The sequence below is a fragment of the Seriola dumerili genome, unplaced genomic scaffold (assembly GCF_002260705.1).
Source record: "Seriola dumerili isolate Sdu_G_001 unplaced genomic scaffold, Sdu_1.0 BDQW01000050.1, whole genome shotgun sequence".
NCBI lineage: Eukaryota > Metazoa > Chordata > Actinopteri > Carangiformes > Carangidae > Seriola > Seriola dumerili.
The window spans coordinates 2,819,477-2,839,754 of NW_019174305.1; the positions used below are offsets into that span (position 1 = coordinate 2,819,477).

Sequence of the window (20,278 nt, forward strand, 5' to 3'; positions counted from 1 at the left end):
AAGTTACAGGACATATATACAGGCTGTAGGTGACAGATTGTTGTTCCTTTACTTTGGTCGTTAAAGAGGCTTTAAGCTGCATCCCTCAGCTTCCCACAGCACAAATGACCGTAATATGTCTGTGTGGGTTTGTTTGGGTTCCTGATCAATACTGATAACTCATTACGCTACCTGCTGCAGTAATTTCTGGTCGGACGTGGCTGTGAGCAAGCAGACGGCGTCACAAGAGAAATGATTTCCAACCCATAAAAACAAATGACTAACACATATTATCCCCGCCGTTTGCATTGTGACATTCTACCTATTCACTAGACTAATGAATCACTACGCTTTCTCAGATGTGACTTTATTATGTATATCAGATACAGGGAGCTGTAGGATGAACTCTTTGATATATAATGACAAGGTTTTAATAAAACTTAAATTTGACTTTGAGTGGATTCCCTGACTAGAAGCAGATCGACACACACAGTCACGACATCACACAGAGTCGCAGACAGCAGCAGGTCCCTAAGCTCTGTCTCCAGTCTAATGGTTTGTGGCACTCTTGCCCGCTCCAATCCCTCCTCAATCACCAACTGGTGTAACTCTCCCTGCAGGTGGCTGGAAATGAGGGCAGCAGTTGATTAGAGCAGTGGAGAGTGCTGTAATAGGTAGCCGGCTGCTTGGGATAAGAATAGCTGCTCGAATGCATCTGTCAGACCACGGGTTACTGCGACTTACTGATGCTTTCATTGAATCCACAAGCACTTCAGGACAGATTAAACATCCAGTGTTTGAACTTGTTTACACAGCTTTACAAGTATAAAAGTTTAAAGATTTACTGCAGGTGTGTAGATTTGGGATTTTAAGATGACCCCATCTGCCATGTCTTGCTTAAGGACACTTGTCACTAGGGAGGGAATCAAGCCTGCGACTTTCTTCTAATATAGTTTAGCGTCTTTAGGGCCTTTTTTTATATTGTTGTTGTTGTTGTTGTTGTTGTACTGTTCTTCCACTTTATTGAGTTACCTCCATCTTATTCGGACAGTGATGCTTTTTAGTAGAGATGGCTCTGTACCCTGACACACTGGATTCAAGAATACACAATAGATATAAGTAATAATAGTAAAAGTCATAATATAGTAAATAGGGTTTAAAGTGTTTTAGCTTTAATTGCAGCCTTTTTTATATATAGTTCCCAACTTTCCGGACGAAGAGTAATTTCATAATTAAAAGTAAACTTAAATAAAGTCCTCATATTGAATACTTGTAGGGGTGCAATGCAATGATATTTTTCATTATTGATTAAACTAATGATTTCTTCCTTGATTAATCGTTTAGTCTACAAAAAGTAACAAATGGTGAAAAAGTCTGAACAAGAATCCAAAACCCAAAGTCGTTTAATTTATAACAATATAAAACAAAGAGAAGCAGTAAATCATCACAGTTACAACCACAGATTCAAGTAATTATCTGATTATTAAAATAATTGCCAATTCAATTTTCTTATCAGTTGATCAACTAGTTGCTGACTGTCTGAAGTCTGCCACCACAGGCCTATACTGCAGCCATCTTTATGTCCTCAGCAGCTGAAGCACTTGGTCTTTACAACTGAGATCGAGTGACTGTCAAGTCTAACTCACTGTCACCAAAGTGACGTGAAAAACTGAAATTTATTACTTCAAACACATAGTCATTATCGCACTATTAACCCTGTTAACAGTGGAGAAGGTGTCACTGTGGGGATACATACACACAGAACTCTGGTCCATTTATTCTAAATAGCTAAATGCACAGTATAGAATTTCTGTCACTATGGGGTCTCTCATCAAAACAATAACAAAAGACGAAGTTTGGTGCCATCAGGAAGGAGCGGGGGATCATGGGAGTTGTTGTCTTCACCACCATGCCATCACTGCAGTCAGCTTCTCCCATTTAGGATTCCTTCAGTGTCAGTTGTTCAGGTTGCATGAATTATCGGCAATGATCTCCTCCTCTCCATGACCAGGTGCTTAAAACCAGTTAATACACTGAATAAAGTTTCTCACTAAAACTCGTCCTGGAGGATCAGCGAGCCGAGCTGCTGTTTACATTTACTCACCTTGTTTCTCTTAAAATCCAGATATTTGGGAGGTTTTACAGAGAGCCAAACTATCTCCAAAGCACCTGCATGACTAAATTACAAATATACACACACGCACGCGCGCACACACACAGACTTCTGAGAGCTGCTCTGAGCTCAGCTTTTAATTGGTCTGGTGCTTTAGAGGTCTCTCTGCCCCTTTTCTATCAAACACATGTATGCTCCTTACACACACACACACACACACACACACAAACACACGTAACATTGATATTCACTGAGGCTTTTATATAATACACCCTATTAAAGCTTCCTGAATGCGACACTGATTCAGGCAGGTATGCTTAATGTGAACATGGTTGAATGTCCTTTGTTTTGTGCTTTTTACCAGTATCAGTGTCTGTAATGACTCTGAAACCAGAGTTCCTTCATTGTTTCGTCCTTGTTTGCAAATAATCACATGTAAAAAGGAATCAGGGCCGGCAAAACTCGATTGAAAAAGCCTTGATTTTAGCCTTTTAGCCTCACCACAGAGACATAGTGGTTAAAGGTCCCTGTGCCACATGACTCTGACTTTGTGTATTTCCAAAGCATCTACAAGTTTATGTGCGTGTGGGGAAAAAAAGGGCATGATTAGATGTGTAAGCAAATTGTCAGTAGAGGAAGGGGAAGTCACAGCATTAAAGTTTGCTCAGTAATAAGAGGTTTGACGAAGTGGCAGTTGTTATGGTCAGAAGACAGGAAGCCTCATTGATTCCTCAGATCATGTTCCAAACAGATTTAAAGGCCTGAACACTTACGATGATGGTTGAGTGAGGATCCGTCTCAATAACAGTTTTCAACAAGTCGAATGAAACAGTTTGTTCACTTGTATTTGAAAACTACACACACCCTGTTTAACATACATTACACCAGCACTTGGATGCATTCAGACCTTCTGCCGGTTACATAACTCATGTCACTTAGTCAGCTGCGGCATTGGATTCGTATTAAACAGGAGAACAAACAAAGGTAAAGGACGAGTGTTTCTGCACCATCAGTTATTTACCACTTGCCGCATATAATGCCTTCACAGAGTTATAAGTAATAAGAGGTCAGTTTCTCGACAACATGCTGAAAATAAGGCGATTATTTCACTTCTTTAAAATGTCTACGTGGAGTTTTTTGCTCCTGAAAAGTGCAACCGTCCGCGCCTCTGAAGCTGTAGTTTTGAGACTGAGAAATGGCTGTGTGGATAACATAATCTCGACAGGAGGTGCGTGCTGGCAGGGTGGGAAGGTGACGTGTCATCTCTCCCTCTGCTCCATCCAACGTGCTGTGAACTGACTCAGCCCAGACACACTGGCCCCAGCAGGGATGCTTTCACTGGGGAAATGACTACTGCTCACCCCAGTGCTCACTGCTATTTATCAAACTGGCTCTATTTTTCTCAGCCCAATTTGAACAAGTATACTTTATTGATCCCTGTAGGGAAATCGTCTGTTTGCTTGTCCTCTTCCCAGGTTAGATCTGGCTTCAGATCTTTAGTGTTGAAATCTGTAGGGTTTTTGAACGTCCCTTTTCCTACCTTGCTGTCAGTAATCACCAACCCATTCACTTTTTTTGAAATCACATTGAACAAATGTAACGAGAACATCTCCATCTCCAACAGTCCCTCCTTTACTTTAATATACTTTACAAATCACATAATTGCCTAGTGTGAGAGCTGTGATTACGATATTCAGGGTGAAACAAAAGAAGATCATCAACATCATTGTTGGGTCCCAAGTGAGCACTTAATCGTCCCTTCATACATCCATTTCCCACCGCTTATCCAGGTCTGGGTCATGGTGGCAGTAAGCTACAGCAGGGCCCATACATTTGTCACTCTAACTATGTAAATCAGCCTTTCTTGGGGGATCCTGGGGTGTCACCATACTAGATGGCAAATGTAATCCCCCCCCCAGCGTGTTCTGCACCTGCCCTGGGGTCTTCTCCCAGTTGGACGTGCCTGGAATACCGCCACAGGGAGGCATCAGATGTGTGGACCACTTCAGCTGACCCCTTGACGTGACGAGAGCAGTTCTACTCCGAGCTCCCTCTGGATGTCTAAACTCCTCCTCCTACTCCTCGTCCTACTTCCAAGGATGACTCCAGCCACCCTGCAAAGAAAACCTATATCAGACATCTGTGTCCGTGATCTTAGTCCTTCAGTCGTTACCCAGAGCTCATGACAGTAGGTGATGATTTATATGTAGGTTGCACACTTGAGGTCTCTGTCTTTACAGTCAGCTTCCTTTTTACAACGTGAGTCTGGTACATGCTCCGCATTACTGCTGATGCTGCAACAGTCCATCGGTGGAGCTCATGCTCCATCTTACCCTTTCATGTGGCCCCTAAGATATTTCTTTTACTTGGGGCAGCGACTCCTTCCCAATGTGAAGAGAGAAATCCACGGTTTTCTGGCTTAGTACCATGTTTTCCTTTATTTTTCTAAAACATGGTACCACAAACACCCTCTCCTGAGCTTCCCTCAATATTGTCATCATTGTGATTGTTCCTCCTTGTTTCGTACCTCTGATCATTTTATCCCGCGCAGTAACATTTAGCTGATGCAAATACATACAGTAAAGCTAAACACAGCTCTAGAGGCAATAAAAAGTTGCTGAAGAAAGTTTAATAGCATCAACCCCTGAATCCACTAACCAACTCATTTTTTCCCCCCTTCTCCTGGAGTGTGCAGTGGCACAGCCCTCTGTCATTATCACCCCTCCACCGGTAGCATGCTGCTGAAGCCTCTTTCCTTTGACCTAAAATGAGACTGTGACAATCACAAAGTCATCTTTGACGTCATGTCATTGACTTTTATTCTCTGCATGTGTCTGTGTCTGTCTGTGTGTGTGGTGTGTAAGAGAGAGAGACCTGCATGAGGTGCTCATCTATCACACAACTGCTTTTTCAAAATCCCATTCTGTCTGAAAGAGACGGTTGTTGAGTCTCTGTATGTGTGTGTTGGTGTGTTTATGATTGTCTCTGTGCTGGGACTGTTTAATATTGGCTATATACGAGTGAGAGCATTGAGACCTGTTCTTTACGCTCTATGATGGGTTGTTTTGTATGTTCTGTACATACTGTATGTATTGTCACAGTAGCCATGTGAAGATAAATAAGTGATTCATATGTAGTAGGTTCTGTATGGGTGTTAGCAGTAGGCATGAAGCAGCGAGGGTTCAAGGTGTACGTAAGCTTCTACACTGTCAGCCACATTCATAAGGTATGGTGAACTTTGTGAACTGTCATTGACAAGAGTGTATCCTGTACTGTTTAAGTGTTAGTGTTTAAAGTAGTGTTTTGTGCAGTGTCCTAATGCGTTTTGCACAATATGCATGGAGAAAAGAGTCCAGATACTTCATCACGTATCATCAGTACACAGCAGTCACACAGTCTTCCTCACTGACCTGCAACACTGCCTGTATGGCTTCATATCACCAACAATATTAAAGTTCCTTTCCAGACGTGTTAAACTATGTAAAAATACTCTGCTATGATTAAACGTTTGTTGAACATGGTTTTGCAACACAAAGAGTGAAACAAAATGGAAAATTGGGGCTGGAAGAACATCTACTCTTTCTTCCTCGTTGAGAAATTCTGGACCTGGCTTTGTGCCCCACCCACCACGACCCACTTGCCCCAGATTGACAGGGGAAAGACCAGAGAGCATCAAGATGGTTAGAGGAGGAAACATCAGAGAGACTCAGCCACGTGTTTGAGCCTCAGTCAGACTCAGACACAGACAGAGGAGTCTGTTGAGACCAGAATCAGAGACTAGCAGACGTATCAGAGCGGTTAGCATAGTTTATGTTTTTATTAGCTTATTACTGGCAGTGGCTGACACAGCGTTAGTGGTTGTGCTAAGTCCAACTCTGGCTCTCTGTACTGAAAGGTTTCAGGTTTATTTAGTCCCACCCCCTGTCCCCTCTAGCTGACGGATTGCTTCCCTAGGTTTGTGACGTACGAATCCCTGACTGTGTGAGTCTGTTTCTTTGAGACATTGGTTTCCTGCAGTTCAAGGTGGAAACACTCAGTCATGATGTTGACTGCTCATCGCTTCTGATGTGTCTTGTATTATATAGAAAACATCATATGGACATATTAAAAACGTTAAACACTTGATTTTCATCAGAGGGGTCTTTCAAGGGATAAGTGTCACTGTATGTTAAAATGTCTGGCAGTTTACTAATTTCTCATATCTGAGTTTACTAATGTGTAACAGTAGATATGGTCATATTGCCCAACTCTTTTGCTGAGGCTGAGACTCAGACCCTTCCATGCGAACTGTGGTGTGGTCTTTGAGAATTGATGAACCACAGCATTGTGTGGCATTGATATATTGTATAACATGTATAAAACTAAAGAAATGCATCCCCCATGTTAGTGGTGCTGATTTTGAAGGAACAGTGAAACTGTCCAGTTACTGAGTTACCTGTCCAAGTGATTGCACGTGACGACACTTTTATCCAAAATGACTTACAAGTGAGGGACATCACTAAAGCTTCTACCTGCAATATGTCTGTGTGAACTACAAATAATGGATCAGTGTCTCTTTTTGGGTCTGGACCAAGAGAACCAAACTCTAGTTTCACTGTTCGAGGCTCAGGGTTTAGGTTTGATAGGATTTGATCAAATCCACATCCAGTATAGAATCCAAATCCTTTTTAATCCCTCATCAAATCTAATTAGGTTTCGTTTTTTATCGTAGGAAAGTAACTAAAGTTCTAAATAACTAAAACTCGGATATTCAATTTAGATCTCTAATCCCATTTTGTTTGCTGAGACGGCAGAATCACCACTGTTTGAAGTGGCAGCCTAATTAATGTTCACAAACCTTACCGACAGCATGGAAATTATATAGAAGAGAGATACAAAATGTTGATTGATTAAGTATCTGACATTGAAATAACGGGCGTAGGTTACTTAAACAACTTATTTTTCACAACCTACATGCTCTAAAGGTGTAATGTGTAAGATCGTTCTACTTGCTCCACCTACATAGGGGGCAGCGTTTCACCTCTTCGCCCACTACTCAGGGACAAAAAATAAAACTAATTGTTCAATAGGTGGGGCTACAATAATGAAGTATCTACAATAATGAAGTATGCGTTTGTGCAATCTTCTCGAAAACAGCTTGGGCTACAGTCAAAATTCTTTTGCCATTTTGATCTCAGAAATCTTCTGCATCTTTGTTGTAATGTGACTCTAATGAAAGTCAGTCTACACTCTACGTCATCTACATACTGCTGATGAAAAGTTATTAAAAGAATTTCCATTTGTCAGTCCATTGAGAAATTATAAACTTTTAAACCTGTGTCCAACAATCATAAATCAAAATTGGCTACTGCTATTGTAACCAAACTTGGTGTACGCCTGCGGACCTTAGCTCCCACCATTGTTATAGAGCCCTGGGATATTCTACCTCTAGGGGTCGCGTCAAATGCGAAAAGTTTGTTTCTCTGGTTCGGCTGCATTGATTCATATGAAATTTGGTTCATATGATCTAAGGTCATTATTCAGTCTATGAATAAAATTTTGTAATGATTGATTATAGTGGACATGGCTAATTGCAACAAATATCCACCTTCCAAACTTCCAAAAAATACCCACAATAAATCACCTTTATGTTCTACAGAGCTGATTTTTTCAGCACATCTACTGAATGATTGAAGTCCATCACTCTATATCTCCACAAATCTTCATTCAAATGATACCAAAATTGACACAGACATTCTGTAGATGGTAGATATCAAGTGTTTCAAAAGGTATTTGGATCAGACAAACAGTGAGTCCTCAGTGATATTAATTACAATTTCTTTTTTGCTCAGTGTTGGATTCAAAGTCACCAAATAATTTGATGATTCTTCTGAAACCAGTAGAATGTGAGGGATTTTTTTCAGTGTTTGTTGTTTTTTGTTGTTTGGTACCGTATACAATAAAGTTATTAACATGAAATAACAGTAAAAAGGTAAAATACTGCAGTATTTTTACTGTGTATGTGTATCCATATATATATATATATATATATATATACACATATAAAAAGATCGTACAAAAAATACTATAACTATGCACAAAAGTGTTGACAAAACTTCTGCACTTTTGATCACAGTACAGACAATATGTGTTCTGTGCAGGGATAATACTCTGAGGTGTTACTGTAATGTGGTTGTTGATGGTTGATGAGGCCAGGCTCAGAGGAAATGGCAGGGGCTGGTCCATTACTGGGGAGGACTGGACTGGAATTCTGGTCCTGATACAGACAAACATGTGATGTAATGATGTGACTGAGGGCAGACTAGATGCTACACTGACTCACACAGCATGTAGTGTCATAAAGTGGTATTACAACAAGGGACAGGCCGGGGCTAGCTGGTTAGCATGCTCATTTGAGTAGATATCTCTGAAACACAATAGATGGACAGCCATGACACCATGATAGTCATAACATAATCACTGTGGCTCCTTCACATACTGTTGAAAGTGTCAGTTCATTTTTTGAACATTTTAAAATAGAATTCTGGCCAGATCTTACACATCGCACCTTTAAATACTAACCATGCAAAAGTCAGACTTGAAGAATTTTCTGAAATAGACATGTAGTGATCAGCTGATCATAGCAGTAGAGAAGAGTCACCAGTCTGCTGGTCTTGTTACAAAAAAATACCTACAGTCCTGGAATAGTTTTACAGATTGATGCTCCTTTCCCCTCATATACGATCTTTGGCCCGCACCAGCCTTCAGAGTACACATGAATCATTTAGCCATTAAGGGATTAACATTAATTTGCCTCAGCACTGATGCTTGGCATTTTAACTGGGGGAAGTGATGGTCAGCGGGTAGCTTAAAATGAGAAGCCTGCTTACATTACCTTTTACTCTTTGCTGGTACAAAAAGAAGAAGGATAGATAAAAAGTTTGATTTAATAAAGCAGTTCTGACCATAGATCAGGTATAAAAAAAAAAAGAAACATTAGAAAAAAGATGCAAGTATCTGATGAAGGTTTTCTTAGCTGTAGTGATCCAGGAACACGAAGATACAAGGCTTTGAAACACTTCTTCTAATCTTTCTGCTCCCTCTGTTTTTCCCTGTGTGTCATTTCTCTCTCTGGTCCTTTAGTATACTTCACATCTAAACAAGCTCAGTGTTACTCACATGTCGATTGGTGATTGAGAGGACAGAGGTTGATTTTTGTTAATTTCCTGTCTCTGTAGCTGCTGCTTTCGGTCATCCAAGTCAGTGTCCTTTGGGTTTTTTCTTTCTTCATCTGGCAGTTTGAGAATACAGCCTCTTTTACCTGGTGGATGAAATACACGCATTTCATTCAGCTGCAACCCTCCTCATCACACTGTATATATTAACATATATCATATGTTCATAAATGTATTTTATAGTATGTGTTCCCATTGGGGGTTCAACTTTCAATGGTAATGTTCAGTGTGAGTAATGACAAATGAAATGTGTGTACACAGCTTTAAAAATGACTGCTGTATCATAATTAGGAACGCTGTTAGACTCTTTAACTTGCGTCTGGCTGTTTGCGTCACTACAGTCGTAGCCTTTTTTGTTGTCTAAAATGCAACGTGATGTGTGTGACAGCTGCAGAGGCTCCTACTGCACCTCGCAGCTTTAACAGTCGGTATTTTAATTGCATCCTGAATGCTTACGGTGCTTTGAAAAGGTCGCCTGTTCTCAGGAAGTGACATGATGATAAATGGCGACAGAGCCAGCACAGAACACACCTTTAAGAGGAGTTTGTTTCTTGTGGCCTTGATGGATGTAATTGAGGTGTTTTACTGGGGTGGTGTGAGGGAAGGCTGAGGAGAGACTTGGTCCCCGCAGGAGGCTGGAGCTCCCCCTCCAGGCCTAGGTGGTTAATGTTAGGAGTTGAGTCAAGTTTTTCCACACACTCACACATACAGATGCACACACAACCTCCTTCTGCCAGAAAATGATGATTTGTATATTTAAATGGATTCTCCTAGGTGCCTTCCTCATACATATGAATCTGTCTTAATCTTTTTTGAATTTAATAAGCCCGTCTGTCATGAATGTAGGTGAATAGCTTTGCCAAAGCATCTAAAAATAATAAGTACAAGCAGGTAAGCGTCAACACTTGCCTGTTCCCTCTCTCTCTTTCTCTCTTTCCTCATATAATTCAGAACTTTTCCTCCAAAGTTATACCTCCCAACCACCGCCCTCTCTTACACCAGCTCTGATTTCAGGCAATATACCTCCATCACTGCTGGTCCCTCACTAACACCATTATACCATTCAGATACCACTTGATATCATTGGGATGAGCGCTGCACCTCTTGGTATTCAGGCGCTCTTATCTGATTATAGCCAAATTGAATCAGCCTGCAAGCTCTGCTAGCACACTGCAATTCAAACTCATCCAGATGCGGGAAGCTGAAATGTGGCGTCTTTGATCAAGGCCTGTTCAGTTTGGCCCCTGTAGGGTGTGCGATGTGACGAGCAGTGAGCAAATGATAATTTTTTCCTGCAAATTATAACTACAAATCATGATTAATAATTTGGATTACGGCATTTAGCATCATTTGAATAATGACTACACAGCTGTTGCATTTTAAGCGGCAAAGGATCATGAATTACTGTATGATCCAAGATGAATGTACAGCCTGCATGACAACTACATCACAGAGCTGCTGCTTTCACTTTCTCTCTGCTAGAAATACTGTGTTTATTTGAAGTGTTGATCCATAAGAAGATATATTTGTGGTTTTAAGAACTAAAAACCATCTCATTGTAGTTTTACATCTCCTCTCTCAGGCTTCTCTCTGGAGCTTTAATAACAGGGTCGGTGAGTCTGAATGAATGGAATGGTTTCATGTGCAAAATTTATACAAAATAAGTGAATGTAAAGTTCAGGTTGAGTAAGAATAAAAATTTCTAATTCAAATCTGCATTGAAACATAATGTTGAATAGTGTCCCAATCTTTTGAAAACAAAGAAAAGTACAGAAATAAAAAAAAAAAAAAGCTAAATTTTAAAGGGGCTTCTGATTGGCTGCCTGTTTTTGAGTGATCTAATAAAAATCTATCAAATTTCTAAATACTCTAAAACTAAATAGAAACCTGCAAGGTTGGATGATGGGTCACTGCTTTGTTGTGACATCACAAAGTTCGAGAAATCCTGAGGGCCCGCTTTAAGGCTCAGTGTCTGAATACAGGCTGTGTGCATTTCTCTGTGGACTGAGCGCTTTGATACTTTCACTGTATTAATATAGAACCTAGACCTGCTTTATAATCAAACAATACGTGGACATCTACCTTTAGACTATATGGGACCTTTAAGGGAATTTTGAGTTTGTATTAGATGTGAACATCATTACCAGCAGTTTTAAATAGGGGACAATTAGAAAACAGAGAAAATTCATCCTATAACAGGATAAGATATATTTATGTTATAAGAACAGGCAATTAGAAATAAAGACCTGCCTCTAATATGAGACTGTGTCATAAAAGCTTGATTATTTGTGAATTAAAAGTAAATAAAGAGAGATGTTTCTGTTCTAAGAAGAGGTTTTAATGGTCATTTGGTTTTAATGGTGTGTATTGTTTTTAAATTTGATATAATGGGAAGGCTATTTTTCTACCTCTCACACTTTAGTTTCAGTAGCTTGAAGTTTTGGAAGAAGTTGCAGTTCAAATGTGGCTTCTCCATGTGATTCAAAGCCGTTTGACAGGAGGCAGGCTGTTTGGTAAAAGGCATGTTAGTTATGTAACAGAAGGGACTTGGTGAGTGTGATAATGATTCAGACTGGTCTAACCGGGTGCTTTTCTATTGCATAACTAGTTGACACCTCAGTGTCCCTTCCATCCATACGCACACAAACACTTTTTTTTTAATGAACTGAAGAAGCACAGACAATGCACATGTCCTCTACTTCCTACTGTTACTCCTTTAAAGTTTCTCGAGGCTTTTCCACCCTGCATACACACACGGGTACACAAGCATCACTCCTACAAAATCAGTCAGACTGGTATGATCTAATAAAGTATGATCTAAAGTGAGCAACAGGTCGCACAGGAAACAAGTTGACAGCAGTAAGGTGCACCAGCGTTCTATGTTTTTTAGTTTATGTGTAGAATATCTGCTACTAGTGTTTCACTGTGAATCTCTCTAAAATCACTCCGGTGAAGCTTGTAAAACAGCTTTATACAAGAGGTTTGCAGAACTGGCACTATATTTTCTTGTATTTTCTACCTTTCCTTCTGTCGACATCTTGTTCAAAGTTCACATTCAGAAAAGTTCCTCGTTTATGCACAAATTAAACTTTGCTTTTGTTCCAAACTAAGATCAACTCTCAGCCTCGTGGTTTGACATCCTTGAGTTTTCATTTGAAATCATTATTATTTGAAAGTGTGAAAGGTCTTTTTAAAGGTTCGACATCTTGTAAAGCAGAACGTCTTTGTCTGAGTCAATACAATATTGGAACATTGCAAACAGATTTGTCAGGTTGTTAGTCACTTCTTAACTGATTCAGAGTCTTATTTTTGGGCTGCTCAAAATTAAATGTTAAAAACCATATCTCTCTCCATACTGAATGTCTTAATACTTTAGTGAACATTTTCTCTCTTAAATATAGGGAATGTTTATGAGGTTCTGAATTTGTGCCTCAGTATATTAGGTAATGCCTATGGATCAGACTTCCCAGCTAGGTTGTAACATCTTTGATTAATTATTGTAAGTAATTAGTTGAATCTTTTTCACAGCCTCCAGAACAGCTTCAGTGTTTCTTGTCTGCAAATCTCTGAACTTTCCTTCAAAATGTGTTTTCTCCTTTGGAGGTTTTTAAGGCGGTGGCAGAAAACACTGTCAAAAGATGGACAGGTCAGACACTGTATATTTGTATTTACTTCTATGTTCTGTTAACTTACACTTAGGCTTGGGATGATATAATATTGAAATTCACGATATTTCCGGAGCATATGCTATATTTTTCTTAACATCGGAAAAAATATACACAATATATACTGTATACTATTTGCAGTTTTGCGCCGTCTGCCCTGCTGCCAAGTCTGACCCTCATGTCACTGCTTTGCTTGTTGCACCTTGGCAAAAACATACGATCTTTAATCTCACACTCATGAAATTGCTCATTATTACTCACATTGTTTTTGTCAATTGAAAACTCCAATCAAGTTTTACTCAAACAAAATGGTGTGGTCCCCAAAAGGGTTTAAAAAGATTTCTTTTTTTAATGGAAACGAAGAAGGACAAAAAGAATGTACATCTACTGTACCTCCACATCTACAATGCATACACTAGTCCAGTTATATTAAAACAAGGTTACTACAGGTTATAATGGATCCATCTATTTAATTTTTGCAAGGAGAAAATTGTTTGTATTTTGTGTCCTCGCCTCTTCTGCAGACTTCTTCATTTTTAAATGTCAGTACTCTGCTCATCTGTTCTGCAGTTTACTCTCTCCTCTGTTGTTTGGAATATCCTTGAAATTTCAAATGTCTTGAACAAGAAAACATCTTCTTTGCCACTTAACCTGCATGTAGGTCAGCATGACATGTCAAGCTGTTTCCTTAACGCAGCACTTACCCAAAGGATTAACATCATACTGCAGCTTTCAGCTTGAAAGTGCATAATGTCAATATAAAAACTCCAAACTGTTTTGTTTCTATTGTAGGTGAATTGTAGGAGCTCTAGTTAAGGTAGAAACCATGCTCATGACAGAAAGCCCGGTGTGTTTCATTGTGCTCAGAGACAGTTGGTTCTCATGTCTGTTTACTGGTTGTAAACGACAGATACGTCTCTAATTAGTAATCCTTGCCATCCTGACTCCCTCACTTCCTCTCTCATACGAGGCTTGTGACGCACACAACATCTGTAAAGAAAACCAGCAGGATGAGCCCCCTCGCGGCTATCTAGCCTAGTTTCTCATAGATGTACGTCTTCCATGCGTGTCTCTCTCTCCCGACGGCATTGTTTACTGTATGATACATTCACTTAAACCCCACCAACACCAGCAGATGTTGCATCATGATTCATCTACTCTTCTCTTAGCGTCTCTTGGGATTTGTAGCCATGATAAAATGGTGCATTGTATGTATGTTTGTTTATTTGAAACCTTATCTGCAGGACAGATTTTTCTAACATCTTTGAATTTATTTGTGTTGGCCATTCTTATGTCAGTAAAACACCTGAGATATGAATTTGAAATGTAAAAGACTTTCCTCTCTTGCTTGCTGTTTTTCAGGCGCGTTACAAGCAGAGTCTGGACCCCACGGTGGACGAGGTGAAGAAGCTGTGCACGTCGCTGAGACGTAACGCTAAGGAGGAGCGAGTCCTCTTCCACTACAACGGTCACGGGGTGCCGAGACCCACAGTCAACGGAGAGATCTGGGTCTTTAATAAGGTAACTCACACAAACGAGATATTTGTTCTCACATACACAAGCTAGAGTCGTAGGCCTCCACTGAAACAAGGTTCCAAGATGGACTTAGTATCTGTTGTGATGTCACAGGCCGTTTTGACGTGCAACAAAAATGCAATTATTATGTGATTAAGCAAAGCCCTTTTAACACCACACACTCATTAGATTAATGCTGCAAAGTCACAGAGAGCATAATCACTGAATACTCCCATTTTATTCACATTAATATACAGCAGCTGCATCAGCTGAACTATGATCAGTTTCTATATGAGCCCATTTCAATGTCATACATGTACAGTATGTAGAGGTCACAGGGAAGTAATGTGCTGGAACATGACAATGCATGACAGGAATGAGAACCCTTGTTTACGCAGGTTTTCATGCTGTCTATGGCTGCGTCCACACTGCTATCTTTTAGATTTAAAATACATTTCTTTTGCTATGTTTACACCTGGCACACTGCTCCGGAGTCTTTGAGCGCCTGAAACAGAGACTTTTAGAAACAGTGACTTAGACACCCACTGTCGCTCCCTGATTGTGTCTTACCAGTCACGACGGCCAGTGGTGAAAGCAACAAGAATAACGAATTACAAGTGTTACTGACCTTGTTGTCTTTGCTTGCAGCTGGTCTGCAACTAGCCAACTGCAGAGTAGACAATCTGCTTCCTGTTTACAACAGCATGCACACGGCCAGTGTACGTCAGTGGTCATGTACGTGTGCGTTTTAAGGTGTGTTGGTATGGACAGAGATCACTCATGCTCGCCTGCAGTGAGATCGTTTTCGTTTTAAATCTTTATTGTAAAATGGAAATGTATTAGTGTGGATGTAGCTTATACACTTCACTTTGAATATATAAATAAGCTGAATATGAGCACTTGTCAAATTATTGAACTGTACATTAAGCTAAAATACTCTTGGTTTCTAAAATTATTACTACTTCTAAAAAAATATTACGATGCACGTGTTAACATAGCTACTAAAAGCTTAGCAGAATCATAAAAATCCAAAATATGAAGAGCTAAACACACTGACTATAACATAACATTTATTAATAATCATTTATTACATCACTTACTCCAGTGAGACAGATTTCAGGTTGTTTGTATCCAAATCTTTTGCTTTTTACTGCAGGTCCATTGTAGAGAATATGATTGTAGCTGGTGAGTCAAAAAATATGATACAATACAATTTCTGTTTTCTCTTTTACATCAGTGATTTTGTTTCTTGATTCATCTTTGTAGTGTCTTTCATGTCTTTTTTGACCAAACAGCCTCAGAAACCAAACTCAGGAGTTAAATCAGGGAGCAAAGGTTCCTTTAGTACGTTTGTAGCTCACATGAAGAACTGTGAAGATCAGGCAACAAGAGCAGTGATGAAATGAATAGATACATATGTAATGTTTTTTACACAGGGAGACTGTAACACCCTAAGGCAGTTGTTCTTTGTGAGCTGTGTGACAGTGATGATTAAGGGAGATTGAAATTGTCAGAAAGGCGAGATCCTTCTCTTCAGTTCACTGTTTTTTTTGGTTTTTTTTGTCCTTCTTTTGCTCACTCACCCACTCTCTGATTTCTGCTTTTAACTTTTTTGGAAGCTAAAGGAGCAGATTTTACACATCAGCATCAGTTTCCTCATCACGGGGGAGTACCTCTCAGCCTGTGAAAACAGTTGTATAACATCTCCTGTGGCTCTGGAGGAGCTCTGTCGAGTCTGAGAAAGGATCCCTGATGATGTCATCAGCTGATATCTCAGTTTGGGCCTGGGACTTAACAGGAAAAGACAGAAAGCCTGTTTCAAAGTAGGAAGATCTGGGTGTTTATCAGACAGACGACATCCAAAGAATGACATTATCAAGTTGCATTGTGGATCTAGAGTTTTTGGAGCCTATTCTTTTTTTAATATGACTCTTGTGAGTCCCCCAATCTTCTGAATTAAAATACTAAATTGTTGCTCAATCCCTTTATTTTACATACCTATGATTTTAAACATCAATAGCATTAAAAAAAAATAAATCTAGTCCTACTGTTGATACCAGTGACGTGTTCGCTTGTTGTCTGAATGGTCTGTACAGCTGCGGTTCAGCTTTAGCAGCTGCAAGGATTATGTTGGTAGTGCTACTCTGGTAGTGCTAGTGCTAGTGCTTGTGGCCCACCCATCCCTGATTCCTGGTTCAAAAATGTTCCTGAAAACGTTCCTGTGTTCAAAAAGTGCCAGTTCATTTCACAAACAAACATGCAAACACAGCTCCCCTGCAGGCTGTGGTCCCAGGGTTTAGCTCTGCTGTGTTGTAGCATCACTGACTTTCGAATCAGACTCAGAAATCTTGAGTTGTTCGTCACCTCATCCTATAAGTAAGCACCCTCTCACAATGATGCACCGCTCATGTCTGGGCTGAGCTGTTTCCTCCTCGTCCTCAGTGCACCCTTGGGTCTTATGTCCTCTTCTCATTCTCTGTTCTCCACATTTTCCTCTGCATACTTATTCCTTTTTCTATAAAATGAAGCCGCTGTGTCACCGTCTGCCGAAACAGGAGATCAGTGGGGATTTGATGTTGAAGCAACGTCGGGGAACCGAATATTCTATAAAGTGTAACACCTTTATAGATCCATGGTTATTAGATTTATTATTGCACATGTTCCCACCATCATCGTTTCTCTGTCTCTCTCACTCTGCCTCATTATAATTCTCTCTTTTCAACTGTTTCTCTACCTCTCTCTCCTCGGCTCACACTCCCCGTCAAACAGATGACTAGTAAATAATTAAACACAAATCTTTAAAAGTGAGTTATCAGCAATAACATGATGCACGCCTCTCTCGCCTTTCTCACTCTGAAATCTCCTCTCTCATCTCTCTCTCTCTCTCTCTCTCTCTCTCTCTTTTTCAGAACTACACCCAGTACATCCCGCTGTCCATCTACGACCTGCAGACGTGGATGGGGAGCCCGTCCATTTTCGTGTACGATTGCTCCAACGCGGGAATCATCGTCAAGTCATTCAAACAGTTCGCCCTGCAGAGAGAGCAGGAGCTGGAGGTGGGCAGCTGCACAGACAAACACACTCAGCATGTTTACGGCATGTCACAACACAGCAGCCGTGAGTTAGTGGAAGGTAATAGGAAATAAACACTTGTGATGCAAGTGAGTGATGCAAACGCTCACAGTTGGTGTGCAGGCAAACAGGGTGAAATGATCCATCGGTGTTTGTGAGTTATTAGCGGCAAAGTGGTTGATTTGTCACCTGCACACACACGCCTCGAAATCACACACGGATAGACTCGCACTCTCACACACACACACTCATCTATACAGTATTTATAAAGGAGACCTCAGTGAGTGTCGAGTCATGATTCTCAGCTTGAATCCTCTTAATTAAAAACCCAGGATGTCCTCAGTGCTGTGATCCAGCCAATCAACTGAGCAGCTGCTTTTAAATGACTCAGGTTTGGTTTAGTCGTGTGACTGCCTGCCCCCCCCCCCAAACACACACACACACACACACACAAACACGCACACACAGGCACAGAAACCCACCTCTCCCAGCCCCAGTCCTTTCACTACTTCATCTTTTTATTACGTTTTCTCTCTCTTTCTCTCTCCCGGCTATGGCATGTTATGTGAATTCCTAATGAGATGGCGCTGTCATTCATCTCAATTATTCATGGAGAAGTTTCAGCCAGACTGTAGATTAGCTGGAAAAGGAGGGAGAGAGGGAGAGAAAGGTACAGGACGAACAGTGCGGAGCACAGAGGCAGGAGGTGGAGCGAGCTGAGAGAAGAGCTGCTGTGAAAGCTGTGTTACCCGTTAAAGTAAAGGTGAAGGCAGCAGCCAAACTGCTGAGTTGCTGCAGTGTTTGACAGAACCCGTCCCAAGTGTCTCTCCATCCTCAGCCTCTCCTGCTCTATTTTGTTTAACTTTGCAGAGGTCGTGGCAGGGCTGCAACTTCAGGGCTAAAAGCACAACTGTAAACATCACAAGGATTCACTCCTGCTTCATGGGAACAGACATAATGATTCGATACTTTGCACCATATATTTTGTGTTTGACCCTTGCAGTCATTTGTCAGAGTAAATCAGCTATGTGCTCTAATTTTTTTATTCTTTTTTTATTCTTTATTCTTAAGTCCATACTAACAAATAAGAATTTATTTGCCTCCTTGCACAAACGGCCTGCTCGTCGTTGTCTAGGTTCAAATCAAAGATTCTGCTAAAGACGGAGCAGATGTTCTGCAGCAAAACCAGCCGACAAATCAATTAACAATTAACAATATGATGCAATTAGCTAGAAATGGGTAGAACTCTGGTTTGCTTTTAGCCAGCACATTTATATCTGGAGTTAATTTGATTTCAGTTGATAACGTGTTTCAAAGTTGACGGCACTTCATGGAGAAAGCTCATTGTCCAAACTTTGATCTACACTGTGGTATTTTACAGTTTGCATTCATCACACTCCCAGTTACTCTGTTTTACTATGTCTTGCCGTTAAACACATCTGGATGGAGGCTCTGGGGCTAAACTGTTGATACGTTTATAAACTAATTTAAAAAGCCGAGATGAATAAATCTCTTACAACTAAGTAGATGTATCTTTTTAGTATGTGACACTGATGTCATGAGACAGGCTTTTTGTCCATTACTGCAGCTCGTCGTTATTGGATACAAAGCACATCACACAAGCACAAACTCCTCCTTCTTGTAACTAGTTTGTACAAGGGAACATAAGGGAAAGTAAGGGACTGCTGAAGGTTCTGTCAAGGAAAGATTCAGCTATTATTAAAATATTGTTATTTACGTGTGATTTCAGTCAGACCTTAGCCTTTATGTCTGGGAGTGCAGCTCTTGAAGCGGCTGTGGTCATTGTGAGCTGTAACATACTGGCTGAGGCAAGAATGGACAAGTAATTGATCAGACAATATTTTATTTTTTCATAGCAGGGACCACCGTGTACTCCAAAGGCATTAAGCTGCATTGCTGCACAGGAAGTATTTATTGAAAGGTGGGAGCTTCAAGGTTTAACTACAGTGTTTCAGTGGGGAAATAAGCAGAGGAAGTCCCACAGTTAAATGCAGGGGAAGTTGCGTAACGTCCACAAGCAATTTCACTATTCCACCTGACTGCGTGCCCTTCACATCCACTCACACAGGAAGTGTATAATAGGGAGGGGGCAATGAAAGATGAAGAGGGAGGCGATGACTTCCAGAGACTTTTTAATCATGCAGGAGACGATCTGAGCAGGGAGTCCCCCTTCTTCACCCACACGCTCCTCCACCCGAATCCCTCCGTCGCGACACTCATGAGCAGTCCCAAGTGGAATCATGAAATGCCACACACACACACACAGAGTTTGTCATCCATTTTTACCTTTGGCATCGCACCACTGACACACGCACATCGCACACGTTTCACATAGCACGACAGACCTGATCTCACCGGGGGCTGAATTATTTGGAGACGCACTGATGCAGATGAAGACAAGAGACGAATGAGGGGAGGATATGAAAGGAGGAGGAGGTGTTTTAACACACACAGTCCACAGCACCATATCAACCTCCCCCTGCAGTCCAGTCAGTCAGTCAGTCAGTGTGGGTGTCTGCCCTGAGTGCTCTATTATAGGGCCACATGCTTACTTTTAAATATCTCATCACTTCCTGCGTACACTCAGCAAACATGAAGACGTGTGTGTGTGTGTGTGTGTGTGTGTGTGTGTGTGTGTGTGTGTGTGTGTGTGTGTGTGTGTGTGTGTGTGTGTGTGTGTGTGTGTGTGTGTGTGTGTG

At 40.7% G+C, this 20,278-nt stretch overlaps 1 protein-coding gene across 1 annotated transcript in view; it reads left to right on the top strand.

Moving 5' to 3' along the window:
* Positions 1–20,278, top strand: part of rptor (regulatory associated protein of MTOR complex 1) — a 184,107-nt gene that overhangs the window by 56,345 nt on the left and 107,484 nt on the right. Inside the window, exons 5-6 of the mRNA XM_022739982.1 lie at positions 14,334–14,492; positions 17,396–17,542. Of these exons, the coding sequence (XP_022595703.1) occupies positions 14,334–14,492; positions 17,396–17,542 (306 nt within the window). The remainder of the gene's footprint in view (positions 1–14,333; positions 14,493–17,395; positions 17,543–20,278) is intronic.